Here is a 25,489-nt window from a genome sequence, read left to right as displayed (position 1 = left end):
TTTCCTCTTACATTTAGGACTATGATCCATTTTGAGTTTATTTTTGTACACGTTGTGAGGTAAAATGTGAGGACTAAATCCATCTTTTTGCACATGTATATTCATTTGTCCCAGCACCATTTGTTTAATATACTATCCTTTCCCCCACTGAGTTGCCTTGGTACCTTTGTTGAAAAGCAATTGACCATAAATATAAAAGTTTGTTTCTGGACTCTTAATTCTATTCCATTGATCTAGGTGTCTGTCCTTTTGCCAGTTCCAGACTGGTTTGATTACTGCAGCTTTATAAGTTTTGAAATCAGGACATGTAAGCCCTCCAACCTTGTTCCTTTAAAGATTGTTTTGGATATTCTGGGTTATTTGCATTTCCTTATAACTGTTATGATGAGATGGTTATTTTCTGGAGAAAAAAAGAAGAAAGAAAACCTGCTGGACTTTAGATAGAGATTGCATTGAATCTATTGATCAATTTTGGGACAACTACCATCTTAGTAGTAATAGTGAGTCTTCTAATCTGTGAACACAGAATATTTCTCCATTTATTTAGATCTTTAATTTATCTCCGCAATGTTTTGTAATCTTCTGTGTATACATTTTGTACTCCTTTTGTTAATTTTTTGTGAAGCATTTTATCCTTTTTTATACTATTGTGAATAGAAGTCTTAATTTCATTCTCAGTTTATTGAAGATGTATAGAAATTCAGTTGATTTTTGTATATTAATCTTTTACCCTGTAATCTTGCTGAACTCATTTATTGGTGCAATAATAGTTTTTTGGTGGATTCCTAAGGATTTTCTAAATATAAGATCCTGTCATCTGAGAATAAGGACAGTTTTACTAATTTCTTTCCAATCTGAATACATTTGTTTTTTTCTTTTTCTTGCCTGATTGCACTGGCTCTTGCTTTTTATTTCAAGTAACTCTTTCTGTATTTCTTTGTTCTTTAGCATATAAAACTGTTTTTAAAGAAGAAAATGTGATTATTATATAAATTATGAAGACAGAATATTATAGTTTGATTTATTACTAAATTCATTCTTTTTCTTTTTAAACTTCAATTTATAGTAAATACATACCAAACTGTCTTTTCATGTTTATACAAACAGCTGGTTTGAAATTAAGTTTATGGGCTCAAACTTACATGTGTGTTTCAGAGATACAATGAGCAGTGAAAATTTGCCTCCAATAATGCACAGTTTAGAAGTTCTTCATTTGGGCTACAACGGAATTTGTAATCTCATTCAGCTACAGCTCAACAGACTAAGAAATTTAAAATTCCTCTTTCTTCAGGGTGAGTAGCAACACTATTCATGTATAAGTCTTTATTATTAAAAACTGATTTGATTATCATCCTGTTTTGAAAGCAAATATAAGCATCAACATTAAAACAGATTCATTGACAAAAATATTTCAGTAATCACTAATGGGTTTATCTTGGGTTATTTATATAAATAATGTAAATGTGATATTCTAGAGCTATAGAATATTGCATTCTAGCTCTGACAACAAAACACATGGCATTTTCTATGCAGCATGAATGACATAATGGGGCTAGAGTGGTCTCAGTGGAAAGGGTGAGTCCAAAATGCAGTTTAAAAGAAGTAAATATTAGTACTTAATGACTAGATATACAAGGAAAGAAAAATAGTTCAAGATGTTTGCATGCTTTTATTAAGAGATTGGGCAAAATGAGGTACTAAAGCTAGGGAAAGATTAGTTAGTGTTGTGACAACTTTCAGACATGAAAATGGAAACTTTTTCAAGTTGTAGTACTGCACCACAGGTCAGAACTGGAGATGTATATTTTAGAATTATCCCAGTGGAGGTAACAGGTAAAGTCATAGCATATGTGCTTACTTAGGAAATAAGTATAGAGAAAGAATGAAAAGCCAAAAAGGGATGTGGAGACAAACACACTACCTCTCAGCAATTCCCTTCCACACCCCACACCCAGTATTAAGAAGGGTGGAATAAGCACCAGCAAAGGAGACATTCACAAAATTTTGAAAGAAAACCAAGAAATACAAACTCTAAATGTCAGGAGAAAAGAGGGTGATTGACCTAAAGTCAAATGATAAAAAGAATGAGGCCTATGAAAAACATACTGGATGTACACAATTGGATTCAACAAAAAAGGAGACCATTAGTAACCTTCAGAGTATCAGATTTGGAAGTGTGGGAAGAGCAAAAGCCAAAGTGAAAACAATATAGAGGGAAGTGGTTGGATAGGCAGTAAAGACAACAAACAGAGGTTGGATGCTCAAGGAACTTGTCCCTGAAAAGAAGGTAAGAGATCAGAAGGTAGCTAGTGAAATTATAAGCATATTTTAAAGGTTTGTAAAGAGGTGAGTTAGGTTAAAGATACTGAACAGGAGGAGATAATTCTAAGGTCAGTCTAAAGAGGGAAGAGGGCAAAAGTTGTAGAGGAGTACACAAATGTAGGCAGTGATAAGATGACGCCATGCCATGGTCTACCAGAGAGTTAATGAACTTACATTTCACATATTGTGTTAAGTTTGCAAGATGGTGGGAAAGGTACAGTCTTTAGGGAAAGGGCAGGGTGGGGCTGTAGGGAAGCAAGTTAGAATCTTAAGGGTTAAGGGTCAAATTTATCTAAAATATAACTATCTAGTTAAATAAGTGGGAATTGGGAGACCATCAAGATGGCGGAGGAGTAGGATGTGGAGATCACCTTCCTCTTCACAAATACATCAAAAATACATCTGCATGTGGAACACTCCTACAGAACACCTACTGAACGTTGGCAGAAGACCTCAGACTTCCCAAGGGCAAGAAATCCCTATGTATCTGGGTGGAACAAAAGAAAAAAGTAAAAACAGAGACAAAAGAATAGGGACGGGACTTCCACATCTGGGAGGGAGCTGTGAAGGAGGAAAAGTTTCCACACAATAGGAAGCCCCTTCACTGGTGGAGACGGTAAATTGTAGACTTCAGGTTTGCTGTCTGAGACTGACTTGTTTCTGATTTTTATGCTTAGTATAGTTTTTAGCACTTGTTATCATTGGTGGATTTGTTTATTGGTTTGGTTGCTCTCTTCTTTTTTTAATTACTTTTTAATTTTTTAATTTTAATAATTTTTAAAAAGTTTTTAAATTTTAATTTAATTTAATTTTTTCTTTCTTTTTTTCTCCCTTTTCTTCTGAGCCATGTGGCTGACAGGGTCTTGATGCTCCAGCCTGATATCAGGCCTGAGCGTCTGTGGTGGGAGAGCTGAGTTAAGGACATTGGCCCACCATAGACCTCCCAGCCCCAAGTAATAACAATTGGCAAGAGCTCTCCCAGAGATCTCTGTCTCAACACTAAGACCTAGCGCCACCCAATGGCTAGCAAGCTCCAGTGCTGGACACCCCATGCCAAAGCAAGACAGGAACACAATCCCACAGATTAGCAGAGAGGCTACCTAAAATCATACTGAATGCACAGACACCCCAAAAACACACCACTGGATGCAGCCCTGCCCACCAGAAAGAAAAGAGCCAGCCCAACCCACCAGAACCCAGGCACCAGTGCCCTCCACCAGGAAGCCTACACAAGCCACTGAACCAACCTTACCCACAGGGGGCAGACACCAAAAACAACAGGAATTACAAACCTGCATCCTGTGAAAAGGAGACCCTAAACACAGAGTTAATCTAAATGGAAAGATAGAAATTTGTCTATCGGATAAGTGACCTGGAAGATAAGAACGGATAAGTGACCTGGAAGATAAAATAGTGGAAATAACTACCACAGAGCAGAATAAACAAAAAAGAATGAGAAGAATTGAGGACAGTCTCAGAGACCTCAGGGAAAACATTAAATGCACCAACATTTGAATTATAGGGGTTCCAGAAGAAGAGAAAATAGGGTCTGAGAAAATATTTGAAGAGATTATAGTTGAAGACTTCCCTAACATGGGAAAGGAAATAGTCAATCAAGTCCAGGAATTGCAGAGAGTCCCATACAGGATAAATCCAAGGGGAAACACACCAAGACACATATTAATCAAACTATCAAAAATTAAATACAAATAAAAAATATTAAAGGCAGCATGGGAAAAACAACAAATAACATACAAGGGAATCCCCATAAGGTTAACAGCTGATCTTTCAGCAGAAACTATGCAAGCCAGAAGGGACATGTTTAAAGTGATGAAAGGGAAAAACCTACAACCAAGATTACTCTACCCAGCAAGGATCTCATTCAGATTCAATGGAGAAATTAAAACCTTTACAGACAAGCAAAAGTGAAGAGAATTCAGCACTAACAAACCAGCTTTACAACAAATGCCTAAGGAACTTCTATAGGCAGGAGACACAAGAGAAGGAAAAGACCTACAGTAACAAACCCAAAACAATTAAGCAAATGGGAGTAGGAACATACATACTGAGAATAATCTTAAATGTAAATGGATTGAATGCTCCAACCAAAAGACGTAGACTGGCTGAATGGATACAAAAACAAGACCCATATATATGCTGTCTACAAGACACCCATTTCAGACCTAGGGACACATACAGACTGAAAGTGAGGGGATGGAAAAAGATATTCCATGCAAATGGAAATCAAAAGAAAGCTGGAGTAGCAATTCTCATATCTGACAAAATAGACTTTAAAATAAAGACTATTACAAGAGACAAGGACACTACATAATGATCTAAGGATCAATCCAACAAGAAGATATAACAATTGTAAATATTTATGCACCCAATATAGGAGCACCTCAATACATAAGGCAAATACTAACAGCCATAAAAGGGGAAATCGACAGTAACACATTCATAGTAGGGGACTTTAACACCCCACTTTCACCAATGGACAGATCATCCAAAATGAAAATAAATACGGAAACACAAGCTTTAAATGACACATTAGACAAGATGGACTTAATTGATATTTATAGGACATTCCATCCAAAAATGACAGAATACAGTTTCTTCTCAAGTGCTTATGGAACATTCTCCAGGATAGATCATATCTTGGGCCACAAATCAAGCCTTGGTAAATTTAAGAAAATTGAAATTGTATCAAGTATCTTCTCCACCACAACGCTATGAGACTAGATATCAATTACAGGAAAGAAAATGTAAAAAATACAAACACATGGAGGCTAAACAATACACTACCAAATAATGAAGAGATCACTGAAGAAATCAAAGAGGAAATCAAAAAATACCTAGAAACAAATGACAATGAAAACACAACAACCCAAAACCTATGGGATGCATCAAAAGCAGGTCTAAGAGGGAAGTTTATAGCAATACAATCCTACATCAAGAAACAAGAAAAATCTCAAATAAACAATCTAATCTTACACCTAAAGCAATTAGAGGAAGAAGAACAAAAAAACCCCAAAGTTAGCAGAAGGAAAGAAATCATAAAGATAAAGTCAGAAATGAATGAAAAAGAAGTGAAGGACACAATAGCAAAGATCAATAAAACTAAAAGTTGGTTCTTTTAGAAGATAAACTGAATTGATAAGCCATTAGCCAGACTCTTCAAGAAAAAAAGGGAGAAGACTCAAATCAACAGAATTAGAAATGAAAAAGGAGAAGTAATAACTGACACTGCAGAAATCAAAGAATCATGAGGGATTACTACACGGAACTGTATGCCAAAAAAATGGACAACCTTGAAGAAAGGGACAAATTCTTAGAAAAGCACAACCTTCTGAGACTGAACCAGGAAGAAATAGAAAATATAAACAGACCGACCACAAGCACTGAAATTGAAACTGTGATTAAAAATCTTCCAACAAACATAAAGCCCAGGACCAGACTGCTTCACAGGCGAATTCTATCAGTTTGGAGAAAAGCTAACACCTATCCTTCTCAAACTCTTCCAAAATATAGCAGAGGGAGGAATGCTCCCAAACTCATTCTACAAGGTCACCATCACCCTGATGCCAAAATCAGACAAAGATGGCACAAAAAAGAAAACTAAAGACCAATATCACTCATGAACATAGATGCAAAAATCCTCAACAAAATACTAGCAAACAGAATCCAACAGCACATTAAAAGAATCATACACCATGATCAAGTGGGGGTGTATCCCAGGGATGCAAGGATTCTTCAATATATGCAAATCAATCAATGTGATACCCCATATTAACAAACTGAAGGATAAAAACCATATGATCATCTCCATAGCTGTAGAAAAAGCTTTCAACAAAATTCAACACCCATTTATGATAAAAACTCTCCAGAAAGCAGGCATAGAGGGAACTTACCTCAACATAATAAAGGCCATATATGATAAACCCACAGCCAACATCATCATCAATGGTGAAAAACTGAAACCATTTCCTCTAAACTCAGGAACAAGACAAGGATCCCACTCTCACCACTATTATTCAACATAGTTTTGGAAGTTTTAGCTACAGCAATCAGAGAATAAAAAGAAATAAAAGGAATCCAAATCAGAGAAGAAGAAGTAAAGCTGTCACTGTTTGCAGATGACATGATACTTTACAGAGAGAATCCTAAAGATGCTACCAGAAAACTAGTAAAGCTAATCAGTGAATCTGGTTAAGTAGCAGGATACAAAATTAATGCACAGAAATCTCTTGCATTCCTATACACTAATGTTGAAAAATATGAAAGAGAAATTAAGGAAACACTCCCATTTACCACCGCAACAAAAAGAATAAAATGCCTAGGAATAAACCTACCTAAGGAGACAAAAGACCTGTATGCAGAAAAGTATAAGACACTGATGAAAGGTATTAAAGATGATACCAACAGGTGGAGAGATATACCATGTTTTGAATTGGAAGAATCAACATTGTGAAAATGACTATACTACCCAAAGCTATTTACAGATTCATTGCAATCCCTATCAAACTACCAAGGGCATTTTTCACAGTACTAGAACAAAAAATTTCACAATTTGTTTGGAAAGACCCCGAATAGCCAAAGCAATCTTGCAAAAGAAAAATGGAGCTCCCTGACTTCAGCCTATACTGTAGATTTTTTGATGATGTCCATACACTACCAAATGTAAAATAACTAGCTAGTGTCTAGCCTTACATTTAGGTCTCTAATCCATTTTGATTTTATTTTTGTGTATGGTGTTAGGAAGTGTTCTAATTTCATTCTTTTACTTATAGCTGTCCAGTTTTCCCAGCACCACTTACTGAACGGGCTGTTTTTTCTCCATTCTTTATTCTTGCCTCCTTTTTCAAAGATAAGGTGACCATATGTGCATGGGTTTATCTCTGGGCTAGTGGAGCTCCCTGACTTCAGCCTATACTGTAGATTTTTTGATGATGTCCATACACTACCAAATGTAAAATAACTAGCTAGTGGGAAGCAGCTGCATCGCACAGGGTGATCAGCTTGGTGCTTTGTGACCACCTAGAGGGTGGGAGGAAGGTGCAAGAGGGAGGGGATATGAGGATATATGTATATATATATCTGATTCACTTTGTTGTACAGCAGCAACTTATACTCCAATAAAGATATTAAAGAAAAATGAACTGTTAAGAAGGGAAATAAATAATATCTCATAAGTAAAAAAAATTTTTTTAATTTAGAAGTAAATAAGTGAGAGTTTTCTAACAATGGCAAATTCTACTAGTTAAATATAAGATCCCTGAAATCACATTTAGCACTGTTGTTTTGGAGTTTTCTTTCTTAAATATGTTTAGTGAACATTCTAAAATGAAAAATAGCCAAAAATATGCTACTGTAGACATTATTCAGCACTTAAAGCTATGTCACGTGATTTTTATACCACTGGACTTTATTAAAAGTGACCGTCCAAATACATGATTTCATGAAAGTAATATATTAACACAACTGAGTCATTTTTCTCAGTCTGACTTGAATAGTCTTTTTTTCATTCTTAAGTAAGGCAGTGGTAATGTTTCAAAGTCTGTGATTTAATTCGGTGAGCAATTTTATTGAAGGTTATGATGTTATCAGTTTCTCTAAGGAATAAAACAAAATAAGGTAACTTTCTCATATTTCATCAATTATGAGACACCCACTTTTTATATTTTAACATGTCTTGAAATCAGGTTGTATCTTAATTGATGGCATAACATAGTTTACCTAGCCATGTTTTTTTTCCTTAGTATACATAAAATATTGACCTATCTTAACAATCGTTGGCATCTTAAGTTCGACTAAATATGTTAAATTACAAAGAGAAGAATTCCAAGAAAGTGGGATCACATGTTCAGTAGTATATTAGTTTGCTAGGACTGCCATAACAAAGTACCACAGCCTGCGTGGCTTAAACAAAAATTTATTTCCTCACAGTTCTGGAGGCCAGAAGTCCAAGATCAAGATATCAGCAGGGTTGGTCACTTCTGAGGGCCTCTCTTCTTGGCTTATAATTGTATTCTGTGTCTTCACATGGTCTTCCCTCTGTGTCCTAATCTCCTCTTCACATAAGGACACCAGTGATATTGGATTAGTGATCACCCAATGACCTCATTTAACGTTAGTTACCTCTTTAAAGACCGAAATACAGCCATGTTCTGAGGGGCTAGGGGTTAAGACTTCCACATATTAATTGGGGGGGGGACACAATTCAGTCCAGTAACAAAGAGGATAAATAGTGGATGAAAGAATGGCACAGAAGCAGCATTGTAAAAGGTCTAGGGTAGGCCTGGTGTTGCCACTTTTATGTCATTGAGCAAGACAGTTTCTCTGACCCTCAGTTTTCTGATCACTAAAAAAGGATAGGCTTCCCTGGTGGCGCAGTGGTTGAGAGTCCGCCTGCCGATGCTAGGGGACACGGGTTCGTGCCCCGGTCCGGGAAGATCCCACATGCCGCGGAGCGGCTGGGCCCGTGAGCCATGGCCGCTGAGCCTGTGCGTCCGGAGCCTGTGCTCCGCAACGGGAGAGGCCACAACAGTGAGAGGCCCGAATACAGCAAAAAAAAAAGAAAAAAGGATAAAATTTTCCCTGTGCTATTTTAAGAATCGAATAGAAAACACACATAAAAGCATTTGGTCAACTCAAAGGTTCTCTTCTTATATAAGTTATCATTCATACTTATAAAACTATTGATTGCTACAGCTGAGAGAAATCATAGGTTATAATGAAAGGATTGAGGTTTTAATTAACGTAATAAATTCTTAATTTTTTAATGTAGTTGCAGTGCAAAAATATGTTGAGAAAGAAAGAACAGCATAATTAAGGTATATTCTTCCAACCTAACATTACAACAAATTAGTTTATTTTAATAATTAGATATACCTATTTGAATACCTATTAGAATAATAATTAGAATAACCCAGTATACTCAGGAAGTGTATCTTTTTTTTTTTTTGCTTTTCTAACTACTTCCTGGTGCATTTTGGTCTTTCTTTTTAAGTTGTTTTTGTTTGTTTTTAAAATTAAATTATAGTTGATTTACAATGCTGTGTTAGTTTCTGGTGTACATCAAAGTGATTCAGTTATACATATATATAGTCTTTTTCATATTCTTTTCCATTATGACTTATTATAGGATATTGAATATAGTTCCCTGTGCTACACAGTAGGCTCTTGTTGTTTACCCATTCTATATATAATAGTTTGCATCTGCTAGTCCCAAACTCCAGTACATATTTCCCCCACCACCTCTCCCTCTTGGCAACCACAAGTCTGTTCTCTGTCTGTAAGTCTGTTTCTGTTTTGTGGATGGGTTCATTTGTGTCATATTTTAGATTCCACATTGAAGTGATATCATATGGTATTTGCTTTCTCTTTCTGACTTAATTCGGTTAGTATGATAATCTCTAGGTCCATACGTGTAGCTGCAAATGGCATTATCTCATTCTTTTTTATGGCTGAGTAACATTCCATTGTATCTATGTACCATATCTTCTTTATCCATTTATCTGTTGATGGACATTTAGGTTGCTTCCATGTCTTGGATATTGTAAATAGTGCTGCAGTGAACATTGGGGTGCATGCATCTTTTTGAATTGCTGGATCATATGGCAACTCTATTTTTAGTTTTTTCAGCCACCTCCATATTGTTTTGCATAGTGGCTGCACCAATTTACATTCCCACCAACAGTGTAGGAGGGTTCCCTTTTCTCCACAACCTCTCCAGCATCCCACCCCCCTAGATGGTCACAAAGCACCAAGCTGATCTCCCTGTGCTATGCGGCTGCTTCCCACTAGCTATCTATTTTACATTTGGTAGTGTATATATGTCCATGCCACTCTCTCACTTCATCCCAGCTTACCCTTCCCCCTCCCCAAGTCGTTAAGTCCACTCTTTACATCTGCGTCTTTATTCCTGTCCTGCTCCTAGGTTCTTCAGAACCATTTTTTTAAAATTTAGATTCCATATATATGTGTGAGCGTACGGTATTTGTTTTTCTCTTTCTGACTTACTTCACTCTGTATGACAGATTCTAGGTCCATCCACCACACTACAAATAACTCAGTTTCGTTTCTTTTTATGGCTAATATTCCATTGTACATAGGTGCCACATCTTCTTTATCCATTCATCTGATGGGAATGTAAATTGATACAGCCACTATGGAGAACAGTATGGAGATTCCTTGAAAAACTAAAAATAGAACTACCATATGACCCAGCAGTCCCACTACTGGGCATATACCCTGAGAAAACCATAACTCAAAAAGAGTCATGTACCACAATGTTCATTGCAGCACTATTTACAATAGCCAGGACATGGAAGCAACCTAAGTGTCTATAGACTTTTTAATGATGGCCATTCTGACCAGTGTGAGGTGGTACCTCATTGTAGTTTTGATTTGCATTTCTCTAATAATTAGCAATGTTGAGCATCTTTTCATATACTTCAGCCATCTGTATGTCTTCTTTGGAGAAATGTCTATTTAGGTCCTCTGCCCATTTTTTGATTGGGTTGTTTTTTTGTTATTGAGCTGTATGAGCTAGGAAGCATATCTTCTGCAGCACTTTTATACATCTACTTTTATCAGTATCAACTATTTTAGCACTTAACTGTTGAACAGACAGATTGGGTCAATTCAGTACATTTTGTGCATCATATCTTAAAGGAAAAATTTTGCCAAATATTATTTGATGATGATGCTACCTTCCTATAAATTACATTTCTGTTTCTCCTTGGAAATATGTTCTTTTTAATACTTCACTTCTTAAAGAATCATTTGATAAAAAAATATTTAAATGAAGATAGATAACTTTTATTCAGTTTGGGCTCACTTAACATATCATGAATTATCTTTTTCAGGGAATGAAATCAGTCAAGTTGAAGGGCTTGACAACTTAGAATTCCTTCAGGAATTGGTAGTGGACCATAACCGCATCAGAGCCTTTAATGATAGTGCCTTTGCCAAACCAAGCTCTCTGTTGGCACTTCACCTAGAGGAAAACAGACTACGAGAGCTGAGCAAATTACAACCTTTGGTAAAACTAGAGAAACTCTTCCTAGGATATAATAAAATCCAGGTAACATTATTTATGAGATTTAAAAGACTTAACTCCTTTGAATATAAAGCTTCCAAGCACACCAATGAAAATTTTGCTAGTGTGTTATTTATCATTTATATGACATGTAAATACTCTGGGATGCAGAAATGCTCACCTTGCTGCTAGACTTATAAACCCAACCAACCCACATGCATCTACCTGCAGATCCTCTAAGAGATATTTTTTGTTCCTGACTTCTCTTGGTCCAAGCTATTTGTGCATCTCAATCCTAGACTCCCTCTGCCCCTTTAAACTTAACATACGTACTTGTTCTACCTGACATTTGAATCAACTCCTGATAATGGACTCCGACTTGGCTTTAATAATCCATCTTTCCCCACTCAAGGCTTCCTAAGCTAGCATCCTGCATTTGTTTCACCTGCTCATAATTCAGCCTGTTTCCATTAGGCCACTGCCCCAACTGAGCCTGCCCAAACTCTCTTCTGAGATAGTATGCAGATAAGAGGGTTGAAGGTATTTCTCCTAACATTTCTCTCAGTGTTTTGCTGATGATCAGTTAGCCCTCCTTTTACCAATTTTGATATTTCTGCCCATACCTCTAAGACAATCTTGAAGACAAACTGAACTGTATACTGCCCTGCAAGGGCAGGGACCATGTCTTTCTTGCCCACATTTGTATTAGTATATAGCAAAGCGTCTGGTACATAGTAGATACATGATCAATACTTGTTAGTGGCTCTTCTTGCTGGAGTTCAGGAAGCCTTTTCTGGAGTGATATAAAAGCCTGTTCAAGGCTACAAGGAAATCATGATCAGTGCCCCTTTCTACACAGCAACTAGTAAATACATATACAGAGAAAATTACATACAACTCACACATCAAGGGTCAAACAACATTCATCTGAGAAAAAGCCTGCCAAAACTGGCAATGGTTCTTCCAAAGCTTTATCCAGAAGAAATCTAAATTAGGATAATTGCTATCCTATAGGAACTCTTTCCAGTGATAGCAACTGAGATAACACAAAGAATATGTCAAATCAGACTTACTTGAATCTGAGACCTTACCCAGTATCAAGCCTTACTAATAATTTCAAGGATACACAGGGTCTGGGGCATTCCCGTGGCTTCTCAAATTCCACTTCCAAGTGATCTAAAATAGGTCTAAATATTTTTATAGTTACTAGATGAATTGGCTAAACCCACTAGTCATCCCAAATAAGAAGAGGAGCATATCAATAACTTTGTTTTATTACTATGAACTAGCAACAACCTGAAGCTGATCTTGTTGCCTAAATTTTGTCAGCAATAGCATTTTATAAATAACTTTGCAGAAACTAAAATGTATTTGCAAACTTTCACCAATGTTAAATAGATAATAATAAATAATCCCATCCAGTAGCAAAGGCAAGTCATTCAACTAGAGAAATAGTTTTTCAACTATATACATTACCATCAAATATATCAGTATTAAGTCCATTCAATATGACATGCTCCTTCATGGTTAAGGTTGTGTTTGATATGCACCTTTGAAATTGTTTAGACTAGATTCACCTCCTTTTCTACACATCTAGGTCAATCCTCTTGGGAATTAACCAAATATAATCTGAGTTTTAGAATAGATCATAAGTCTTCTGAAAAAAATATGGTCTTTCCTAGTAAGCGCTGCTGTATGGCCTGTTTCCCATGTTAGCTTGTCATCTTTACCCAGTCATGTATTTGGAATCAATAGTACACAGATCTGTCTTTAATCAACAATACAGAATATTGTCAATCAAGCTCACTTCAGAAGATTCAATCATGAACTCGTTGCAATCCAACACTTACATATAATTACTTCAAATCAGCATATATTTAAAGATGTTGGGTCTAACCAAATAATAACTTACTGCTTAATTTTTTAATAGGATATGGCAGAACTGGAAAAACTTGATGGTATCTCTTCCCTCAGAGAGCTTACAGTTTATGGCAATCCAGTGAGTGTGTTATTTTTCTAATTTATTAGTTAATTTATTTTAAATATAATTTATAGTTATATATAACTTATTTTTATATAATGTGAGAAAAGATTTAATTTTATCTGTTTCCATATGCATAAACAGTTATCCAAGCACAATTTATTGACTAGCGTCTTCTTCCAACTGATTACAATATAAACTGTCATTGTCATATACAAGAGGGTCTACTTCTTGGTTCTACTTTGTATTCATTGGCTTATTTGTCAATCCCTATAACATTACACTGTGTTAATCACTAAAGTTTTACATTAAGTCTTGATGTCCAGTAGAGTAAGCACCTCTAATTTTCCTTGTCTTCCACCTTCTCTTTTTTTTTCTTCACTGTCTTGGCTATCCCTGGCCCTTTACACTTCCTATGAGTTTCAGTAAACAGCTTCTCAAGTTATATGAGAATCTTGTTGATATTTTAATTGGAATTGCACTGAATTTATATATTAATTTTGGGAAAAATTTGCCACCTTTCCCGTTGGAGTCTTTGAAGGGATCAAATAAGTAGCATCCTTACTCACCTAACATTTGAATGAATTGAGAAATATGACAGTGGCAGATAGAGAGCTGAGAATATTTTGCTTAGCTTAGTGAGAAAGCCAAATGGGCCTGCTAACAGATGCCAAAAGTAAGTCACGATGACCCAGTAGCAGGAAATACTTCACTGAGGCCTTTCCACATGGGAGGAGAGCTTCTCCTGGAGGAGCAGAAGGCATTCTCCCAGCAATAAGCTCCTTCTCAAGAGGAAAGACAGGAGCTAAACATACCTAGTTTAATCTTCCCAGATTGGGACTTCCCTGGTGGTGCAGTGGTTAAGAATCTACCTGCCAATGCAGGGGACACGGGTTCGAGCCCTGGTCCAGGAAGATCCCACATGCCGCAGAGCAACTAAGCCCATGTACCACAACTACTGAAGCCCACGCACCTAGAGCCTGTGCTCCACAACAAGAGAAGCCACTGCAATGAGAAGCCTACGCACTGCAACGAAGGGTAGCCCCCGCTCGCCACAACTAGAGAAAGCCCGTGTGCAGCAGCAAAGACCCAATGCAGCCAAAAATAAATAAAATAAATAGGGCTTCCCTGGTGGCGCAGTGGTTGAGAGTCCGCCTGCCGATGCAGGGGACACGGGTTCGTGCCCCGGTCTGGGAAGATCCCACATGCCGTGGAGCGGCTGTGCCCGTGAGCCATGGCCGCTGAGCCTGCGCGTCCGGAGCCTGTTGCTCTGCAACGGGAGAGGCCACACAGGGAGAGGCCCGCGTACCGCAAAAACAAAACAAAACAAACCCACAACAACATAAATAAATAAATTTATTTTTAAAAAAATCTTCCCAGATTTATCAGTTAAGTCGCTCTCCTTCCCCGAGTGAAGGAGTGAAGGGACTGAGAGAGCCAGTAGTGCCACATCATAAAGCTATTTCCACCAAGAAAGAAATACAATAAGCAGTCTCCCGTAATATTTATAGCATTGAGCCTTCTCTTTCACAAACACAAATATCGCTGTGTTTATGTCCTTCAATAAAGGTTTGTGATTTTCTCCTAAAGGTTTTAATCATCTTTCGTTAGATTTATTCTGTTGTTTTTTGTTTTGTTTTGTTTTGTTTTGTTTTTGCGGTACGCGGGCCTCTCACTGTTGTGGCCTCTCCCATTGCGGAGTACAGGCTCTGGACGCACAGGCTCAGCGGCCATGGCTTATGGGCCTAGCCGCTCCGCGGCATGTGGGATCTTCCTGGACCGGGGCACGAACCCGTGTCCCCTGCATCGGCAGGCAGATTCTCAACCACTGTGCCACCAGGGAAGCCCTATTCTGTTGTTTTAATAGCTGTTTTAAACAATATCTTTTTATATTTTTCTAGTTGTTTGTTGCTAAAGTATAGAAATTCTGATTTTTGCATATTACTCTTTATCCAGGAAGCTTGCTGAACTCTCTTTTAAATTCTAATGGATTGTAAATTTTGTTGGATTTTCTCTGTAGACAATCATAGTATCTACAAATAATGACTCTTTCTTTCCAATCCTTATGGTTTTATTTCCTTTACTTCTGTCAGTGTGCTGACTAGGACTTCTAGTACAGTGCTGAATAGACACACTGATAGTTACTGACCTCAAAAGAATGCTTCTAAATTGTCACTATTAAATATGTTTGCTGTAGGTTATGGGTAGATAACCTTCAACATTTTAAGGCAGTTCCTTTCTAATTCCAGTTTACTACTTGTTTTTATCAGGAATGGACACTGGATTTTAACTAATTGGAAATATAGTATCTCTCTTTAATCTGTTAATATGCAAATTATATTAATAGATTCTGGTGCTAAACCATCCTTAAATTCCTGGGATGAATACTACTTGGTCATCTTTTATACTTTATTGGATTCAATTTGCTAAAATTTCATGTAGCATATCTCTATGGAAATAAGTAAAATTATTCTGTAATTTTACTTTATTATACTATTCTTTTCAAGTTCATCAAGGCTGTTCTTGCCTCATAAAATTAATTGGGGAGTTCTCCCTCTTTTTCTAGTCTATGAATTAATTTATATAAAAGAAGACTTGTGTGTTCCTTGAAGGATAATTAGATCCTGTCTCTAAAACCATGTGAACTTAATATTTTTTGAAGTTAGATTTTAAACTACTTATTCAAATCCTTTAATTGATATATATTATCTAGCCATTTTCTATTAAACTGATAAGAACAGATACTACACTTGTTCTTAACAAAAAGGCAAGAAGCAATTTCTATTTATTCAAAAGTCAATATTGAGAACTTATATTTTTCAATAAAATTGTCCTTTTATCTAAACTTTAAATGCACTTCCATCATAATACTTTCATGAATTTTAAAAATCTCTACTATATCTGTGTTTTGTCACCTTTTTTATATCTAAATTTGTTGGGTTTTTTTGCTTTTTCTCTTTTATTCTTGATGAGTCTTACTAAAGGTTTGTCTATCGTATTAATCTCTTCAAATAACCATATTTTGGTTTTATCAAGTGTAATTTTTCTTTTTTGTTCATTAATTTCTACCCTTTACCTTTAGTTTCTTGGAATTTACTTTTTTAAAATATTCTGGAGTAGAATGCCTAGCTCATTAATTTTTAATATTTCTTCTAAATGAATAAATTTTAGGTTACAAAATACTGTTTTAGCAATAGCCTAAAAGTTTTGATATGTTGTGTTTTTCCTGCTATTTCTTAGAATCTACTTTACAGGGACTTCCCTGGTGGTCCAGTGGTTAAGATTTTGCCCTCCAATGCAGCGGGTGTGGATTTGATCCCTGGTCAGGGAGCTAGGATCCCACATGCCTTGCAGCCACAAAACCAAAACATGAAACAGAAGCAATATTATAACAAATTCAATAGACTTTTAAAAAAATGGTCCACATCAAAAAAAAAAATCTTAGAATCTACTTTACAAAAGATTTCTTCTTCAATCTGTGAATTATTGAGGATTATGTGTGTTAATTTCAAACCTATTAGGTATTTTTAGCTATCTCGTTATTATTTATTTCTAGTGTTATTACATTTTAATCAGAAGAGACAGTCTATACATTCTTTGGTTTTATGAAACTGGCTTTGTGGCCTTGAATGTGCTCATTTTTTTAACTCAATTTATGGCTTAGAGATCCCTCTCCATTAATGTATATGTATCTACTACATTTTTAAAAAATAGTTTATTCCCCTCTGATGATAATCTTTCTTTCTTTCTTTTGTTATCACAAACAGTGCTGCATACTTCTTCTGTGTTGTCAGTACCCCAGATCATCCCTATATTCGGAGATTTGCTAAAAGTCAAGGGACTCAGCATATAGCTATACTCATGGCTAAGATTTATTACTGTGACGTAATGAGGATACACAGCCAAGTGATGAAGGAAAAACACATGGGCAGAGTCTGGAGGAATCCATGTGCAGGCTTCCTTATGCTCTTTCCCTCACATGAGGGGATCACAGTGTGCACTCTTCACACACCAACAAAAATGTAGCAACAAATGTGTTATATTTCTGCCCAGGAAATCCCATTAGACTTAATAGCATTCAAGGGTTTTTTTGGAAGCTGGTCATGTAGGTACCCTGTGCCAATCACATACCAAAATTCCAGACTCCCAGAAGGAGAGCAGGTTGAACATGAATCCTATTGTTTGTATAAGCAGTCTAGGCATAGTGAACTACCCTTATCAGTTAAGGAATGGTGGGAGAGCTTCCAAAATCCAAGTACCAAACTCTTGTCAAGAGCTCCTTACAAACAGATCCTTCTAAAGATAACAGCCTCAAGCCTACTATGTTAACACTTTCTACACACTCTCTTATGTACTTATGCAAGTATTTTTATAGTAGGTTAATACTATGAAGTGATGGATCATATAGTTCAATAGATGTGTATTGAATTAAACTGCATAGTGTCTATGGGAAATTATCATACAAGTTTCAAATTAATTACTTATAAGTGAACTTTTATAATATAATCCTATTCATGAGTTGGGATTGCCTGTAGTTAATGAACAATATCATATACTCTAAAAAGACATTAAATCTCCAAGTGGTAGCCTTGTTTAAAAAAAAAAACTTCTCATCTTCATTTGGCATAACAGGGAATTGAGGAATCTTTCAATAAGGGAATTCGTATTTATATCATTTAATACTACAAATTAGCTGTTACATGTGATCTCTGCTGTCTATGCTTCTCTATAAAGGTTAATCTTTGAAATAAAAAGTTTTTTTAAGGAATGAATTGTTATTTTTAACTTTATTCAGATTTGTAGAAAAATGCTACATCGCCACGTGCTTATATTTCGACTGCCTAACTTACAGATGTTAGATGGAATCCCTGTGAATTCAGATGATAGGGCAAAAGCTGAATTTCACTTCTCTGAACCACAAGCAAAGAAAAATTTGGTAATAATTCTATTATTTACACTTTTTCTTTTAAAATACATAAATTATTAGTAGATGAACATTCTGTCATGAGTTTTTACGTAATGTTTAAACCTGATGTATGATGTTTTTCTAGATAATTTTAGTATATATTTGGTGATTACTGTCAAAAGCAGCTTGATCTGGTGAATAGAGCATATACACATAGAAGCTAGGAAAGCTCCTTATTCAAAAAACATACTTTGACATAAAGCAAATTATTTTAAACTGTGCCTCTTGTTCCATATGTCAGATAATGCTAGAAGGTAAGAAACTGTAACGTATCACTCTTATAAACAGTGACTAACAATAAAACTCTCTCCACTTAGGAGATAGAAAGGGAAGGAAGGAATAATGACCTCAAACTCTCTGGACTGTGTAGTTCATCTAACAAGGGAGGTGTGTGCCTCTTTTCTTGTATATTGGCAGAATAATTGGGCCTTTTGCCTATGAACCCTAGTAGGGTATCTGAGCATGACAGGGAAGAGGTTAGAGAGAGAAGCCACAAAAGCATATAATTTGGAAATTCTATCATTGACCACCAGGATTTTTCATAACTATCTTAAAAGACTAAATTTAACACAGAAAAGCTATGGTTTTTGAACAAAGAAGTAACACTATTAGAGCTGTGCCTTTGCAAGGTTTAAGGAAGAAGGAGCTGGAGGCAGAGAAACCAGCTAAGAGGCTTTTAGAATAATCCAAGAGAGATTATGAAAACCTGGACTAAGGTGGGGCAGTGAGAGTGTAAATGAACCTCTACTGTCAGTGAAAGCAAGAGAGCAAGGGCGTTAGTCAGTGAACAAAGATTACTTTTAAAAGTTGAGTTGAAGAGGAAAGCGATAAGACTACTGTAGATGCTTTCATTTATCTCACTGGCTTACCCAACACTCTCCACTCCCTTTGTAAAACAAACTAACGAGTTCCCAGAGCACATTGAACGTTTGATACTAGTAGGCTACTCTCTAAGCTCACTTCTGCCTTCAGCAATTGATTCACATATTTATTGAGTCGGCTGTGTTTTTTCAAAAACTTATAACTTTTATTTTAAATAAACAGATACACAAGTACAAATTTTAAATTATTATTTCTATGTTTCTATGAAAGCCAAATGGGATTCTCTGTAAAGTCTGGAAAAAGGTCAATTACACAAATCACAAATAATTGATTACACATACACAAATAATATCAAATTAGGTTGGGAGGGAAAAAACCTGCAAAATAAGGAAGAAAATTATAAAAATTCAGACTAATATGTGGGAAAATTTCTTTAAATCTAGACAGTTTCTTGTATTCAAATTTTCTCCACATGTTGTTGAAGTCTTGCTACTTTAACGAAACCAAAACTGGAAATTGTAGGTAAAACCCTTAAGGGTGGATTTATCAATCAGATAAAATACCAGTCAAGGGACTCTTTCTTAAAGAAAAGGCCTTGACCCTTCATCAAAAGATGTGTGGGCACATGTACTTTTATGTTTTAAAATTTTTTTTAAGAATTATAAAAAGAATTATAGATCTAATTCTTATTATTCCCTGACTTTTTAAAATTAACCAAGGGGATTCTATTATGGGTCAAAATAGCTATAGAGACCTGTGAAACTTAGAGCTGTACAATGTTAATAAAGATTATCTAAAAAAAAAAAAGATTATCTAGACTAGGCAGAGGAAATTGGTTCATTTATGGGTTATATTTACAAATGTTTTTCTAAAAACTATGCTTTGTGAAAAAAAGCTTAGCTACTAATCTGTATAACTAAGAGACAGCACCATCTAATGTCATCTACCTAATTATTGTCACAGTCTCTAGTCTTTAAAAAGAGAATAATTAAAAGTTAGTTCAATGATTTATGCCTCCTTTCCCTTTCTCTCTTATATTCCATGAGCAAGTCACTTCTTGCTTCCAGAAGTGGAAAACTAAAGGAAACTTTAGTCTCTTATTGCTGTTGTAACAAATTACCTCAAATTTGGTGTCTTGAAACAACACAAATTTATTATCTTACAATTCTGGAGGTCGTAAGTCCAAAAAATCAGTCTTACAGAGCTAAAATCACAAGTATCGGCAGGGCTGCATACCTTCTAGGAGAGAATTTGTTCTTTGCCTTTCAAACTTCTAGAGGCTATCTGCATTCCTTGGCTCATGGCCCTCTTCCAGCAATGGCATCACTTTGACCTCTGCTTCCATCATTACATCTTCTCTCACACTGACCCTCCCTGCCTCCCTCTTATAAGGACCCTTGTGATTGTATTGGGCCCACCTAGATAATCCAGGATATTCTCCCCATCTCAAAATCCTTAATTTAATTATGCCTGTAAAGTCCTTTTTTGCCACGTAAAGCATTCACAGGTTTTAGAGATTAGGATGTGGACATCTTGGGGGGCGGCATTATTCTGTCTATCATACCACAAATGTGAGGCCTCCAGTGAGAGACCTATACAAATTGTAACATTTGATAAATTCTATTTTAAGGTAATGTTGGCTACGTTTTAAAAATTCCATATAACTTCATAAATACTCACTAAATTCCATATAAAGAAATCACTTAGAGCAACTTTAAAGATCCCAATTTCCATACATATTTTTTAATTAGTTTCATATAGCAAAAAAAATACATAAACTCAAATTGTAGTCAATGATGATTATTTCACTAAAGGTTTTGCTTGTTGGCTATTCTTTTCTATTTCTCATATAGTGAACTAAGATTTTTCCAATTCTGTACTACCATGTCGTCTTCAGTGATTCTAGATACCTATTCTTGCCATTCAAATCGGTGCCGTACATAAGAATTTAATTACCTTTCCATTTACTCTATATGTAAATACTTTATTTAAAAATTGGGTTTTAAAGAATTCATCTATATATGGTTAGTAAAATAAAGGGGGTATTTGAAGTCTTTATTTCAGAGAAATCTATTTTAAGATGCAATAATAATTTTTATTTTCCTGGCCAGAAAAAAATTGAGCTATTCATTTAGCTGTTCAGAAGACACAAGAACAGAATACTTTTCAAGTTTCATCAGTTCAGTCTAATGTATTTTTCTTTGTTTTAGTTGCTGCTGTTCTTTCTTTTTAACAGCAAATAAAGAGGAAATAAATGAAATCTAAAGTTGTCCTTTAAACCAGAACATTTTGGTGCTCTTGTTTCAGAAGAAAATTTGACAATATTCTAGTTTAATGATGGGAAGAAACTCCTATGAAGGAATTAGGGAATTTGGGATCAGCTTTAGTAAAAGGCCTGATACCTTAGTGCTCATTACGAAGCTGCATTTTGGTTACGTTTACTGAAATACGAGGGAAATGGGTAATTTTACACAAATGGCAAAAGCCTGTATCTCTAAATAAATTAAAACATATATTCAGAATTCATATTTTTTAAAGTATAAACAAGGTCAGTCTTACTAAAGACAGAGCAGGCATAAATTTCTAGGGAAACCAAGAGTCTCCAGCCTAAAATACTTCTCTCCTCCATTTGCTGATTCCTGAAAATCTTTTAAAAGCCTCTTAATTCTCAACTAACATAAAATGTAAACACTGTTTAGAGAGTTAGCACACTCATTAAAAGTGATTGTTATAAGATGCTTTTCTTAGTCCCCATTTTATTTACTTGTTTGTTCTTGAAAAACTAATTAACTGCAAGACACCTGGTGAGGTAATGTGAGGAACACAAAGATGTGGAAGATACAACTCTTACCATCTAGAAATTCCTGTTCAGAAAAAAAGAAAAGATATCACAAAGGGGTAAAGGCTTAATTTTCTTAATTCTACACTTACCTTGTTAAGACTCTTTGGAATGGGGAGGTGCCATCACCCTAGACTGTTGTAATGAGTACAATGCAGTCTGAAAAAAACAGAACATAAGGTTCTGAGGGGGGTTAAGGGCCCCAAAATCTGTCTGTTTCACAGTTTTTGCCTCATACAAACTCTGAGTTTAGGGAAGCATATAATTTCTGACCTAAAAAATTTTAAGGTGATTATCAAGTGGGGCTTGTGGTAAGGCTAAGACTACTGATCTGAGTTTTTGAGATAAGGCATTCTTAACTTTTCTTTTATTATGTAGTCTATTCCTGTTACCAACTCTCCTGTGGATGGTGGATCGTTTGGCCAAGTGAAAGCTCCTCCCATAAAGATAACAAATGTAATTCGGCCTGGTGGATTTGGCCATTACTTGGGATCTGACTTCACTTTAACTCCTGAAGTTGAAGGTATTTTGACAGTTTCTGAGTGAATGTAAAAAAGCAAAAACACTTCATTTGAAACAAAAATCTCTTTGATTTCTAATACTACTTAAAATTGCATATTTTACATTTACATTTCCTAAAATTGAATGTTTGTTCAAGTTTCATGTGACCATTCTGATTTCAAAGAATCTACAGTATTTTTTTATTTTTGTGGTATGCGGGCCTCTGACTGTTGGGGCCTCTCCCGTTGCGGAGCACAGGCTCCGGACGCGCAGGCTCAGCCGCCATGGCTCACGGGCCCAGCCGCTCCGCGGCATGTGGGATCTTCCCGGACCAGGGCACGAACCCGTGTCCCCTGCATCGGCAGGCGGACTCTCAACCACTGCGCCACCAGGGAAGCCCTAAATAGTATTTTTTGGTTCTACTCAACTACTAATATGTTGTAACTACACATTTGCTTGCAATTTGAACTTTGTGATACTTGCACAATTGTTCTTGACATTTCTTTTCAAAGCTTTTATTACATTTTGTGTATTTCATAGCAAACGACTACTAAAACCTGTAGTACATCCTGCTAAAAGTAGAAATCAGAGGTTTAAAAATATTGGTAACAACAGACTCTTGGGGTTCAAAGGGTATCTTACAGAGAGAAGATCAAACTTCATCCCTGAAACCACAGTATTATTTTATATATTCATGAAGCTATTAGTAGGGAAGTGTTTCAAGAGGTAGCTCTCTAAAGGAAGGGAGTATATTAAAAGGACAAGGCATGGAAATGTTTCGTTCTATTATATACATTTTCATTCAGACTTAGATCATGCCTTTTCTCTAATTCCGGATCTTCACTGGCTACCATTTTGGTGAAATTGGGGGTAGCTACTCTTTCCCTGAGGGCTCACCTCTTCCATTCTTTCTAACATCCCACTTTGCCTCAGACTACTGTTAGACAATAAAACTGAACATCACAATAATAATAAAATGATCTAAAAGCCTGCTAAGAATATGCAATTTTTTTAAAGGAAACTCAGTTAAAAGAAATTCAACATAATTTACTCTAAGATGTTATTTTTTGTTTAACTTATTTTTCATACTTCTACCTACTTATGGCTTCAAGATTTTAATCATAGTGAGAAATTTAATGCTTTTGTCCAGTAGATAGAACTATCAGTAAAACTAGACATACCAAATTGTTATTAGCCTCCTTAATAGTACAGTGTCATCACTGTCATCTTCAGGAATGTCTTCAATATCTTTGGGGGGGGCATTAGTTCAACCCTGGATTCATTTCCATAAGTTTCTTCTCAGATATCTTTAAGATTCATTATGCAACTACTTTTTTAGGATTTTCTGGAAAAGTCCTATTTCTTTCCTATTTTCTGACTGTGTTGCCCCAATTTTTGTTTTGAAAAGTATGGTCATTTTATTGATACATTTATTATAGCACACAGCTCTGGATATTTATATTTTTAAAAATTACCGGGAGGGTGGGAGGGAGGGAGACGCAAGAGGGAAGAGATACGGGAACATATGTATATGTATAACTGATTCACTTTGTTATAAAGCAGAAACTAACACACCATTGTAAAGCAATTATACCCCAATAAAGATGTTAAAAAAAAAAAATTACCAAGAAGGTATCAAACTGATCCACTAGCTCAGAAAAATTTAAGCAGCATTAAGTGCTAGAAATATAGTCCAATTTTTATTTTTATTTAAAAATTTTAATTCATGTTATGAAATATGTATAGCACACAGTCAACTGAAGGACAACCAAACCTTATTAATTTATTAATGCTTTTCATTGTTTCATAATTCCTAATTTCAGACAAAAAAGACAAGAATGCAGGGATTCTAACAAGTAATCCTCAGAGCATCCATGCAGAAATAGCTTTTCAGCAACTCGGAGGGATAAATCTCTCTCCATCTCTTTTATCACATCAGAATATGGCATCTCCAAGTGCACAAATATACCAGAGCAACCAAGATGAGGGAAGGTAAAGCTTTTCTGTGTTTTAATATCACTTGTCATCATTAAAAAAAAAAAAAAACTTCCCCAATTTGCTTGTCATCTATAGAAATAGGAAACTATTAATTGGGAACTACTATTATGGGAACTACTTTTAATTGTATTCTCTCCCAAGTCACTTGTAATCACTGAATATGCAAAGCAGTTCACTTATATTTTGAACAACAGATAAATTCAACTCTGAAATCACAAAGGCTGAGAATTATGTAAATTTTCCAAGCTTCTTATAATTCCCAGTTGCCCTTCCTCCAATTTGGATCCTAGCCCTAGAGGCCAGCTGAAGGCCTAAGAACATGCTACTTCTCATTAAGAATTCACTCTGCTGCTCAACACCTGTCCACCCAGATTTCCAGTTAATACCTGTCCTCTAGCTTCTTTGTAGCCAATCTCTGCAGCGTCTATTAGAGTGACCTAGCAGCAAATCTAGCTTAAGCCTGGTTCTTGCTGTACTAACTTCCCTGCTATAATCAGTCGTGTCCCACTGAGAATATATTTAGTGAGTGTAATATACTGATACCATATTTTGGTATCAATGGTTTATCCTCATGATGACCTGATTTATAGATAGCCAAAAATAGGATATTATTCTTTCTTGTGTTGTCTTTTTGAAATTGTACACATATAAAATACAAAAATTATTTACTGCAGAATTACCTTAAGCGAGCTAATCCATTAAGAAATTGTCACCATTACTTGACTCATAAATATTTTGTTTCTGACAGAATTCCTGGCAGACACTTTCCAAGATCAAATCGAATGTAACTGCCTAAAGAGAAATGAATATATACCAAGAAACCTATTTCTGTTTAGTAGTTGTGCAAAAACTAGCAGCCAGTGTTGGTGATAAAAAATATAAGACAATCACGTTACTTATGTTACTGAAGCACTTCTGTTCCATATGAAGATACTCTCTATCACCCTTGGTGAATTTTATTTAATATCATCTTTCTTAAACTTTCTTTATGGTTATCTTAATTATTCATTTGATTTT

At 35.7% G+C, this 25,489-nt stretch overlaps 1 protein-coding gene across 1 annotated transcript in view; it reads left to right on the top strand.

Annotated features, from left to right (window-relative positions):
* LRRC9 (leucine rich repeat containing 9) overlaps positions 1-25,260 on the top strand; it is a gene marked incomplete at both ends in the record, with an annotated part of 99,667 nt that extends 74,407 nt beyond the window's left edge. Inside the window, 7 exons of the mRNA XM_082845499.1 lie at positions 1,156-1,292; positions 11,193-11,410; positions 13,296-13,364; positions 18,142-18,282; positions 22,352-22,496; positions 24,298-24,466; positions 25,221-25,260. Coding sequence (XP_082701625.1) covers positions 1,156-1,292; positions 11,193-11,410; positions 13,296-13,364; positions 18,142-18,282; positions 22,352-22,496; positions 24,298-24,466; positions 25,221-25,260 — 919 coding nt within the window. The remainder of the gene's footprint in view (positions 1-1,155; positions 1,293-11,192; positions 11,411-13,295; positions 13,365-18,141; positions 18,283-22,351; positions 22,497-24,297; positions 24,467-25,220) is intronic.
* Between the last annotated feature and the right edge of the window lie 229 nt (positions 25,261-25,489).

This window comes from Leucopleurus acutus, assembly GCF_964270905.1.
Source record: "Leucopleurus acutus genome assembly, chromosome: 1".
In the NCBI taxonomy this organism is placed as follows: domain Eukaryota; kingdom Metazoa; phylum Chordata; class Mammalia; order Artiodactyla; family Delphinidae; genus Leucopleurus; species Leucopleurus acutus.
The sequence above is the reverse complement of the archived record's forward strand: the minus strand, read 5'-3'. Positions and strand labels throughout refer to the sequence as shown.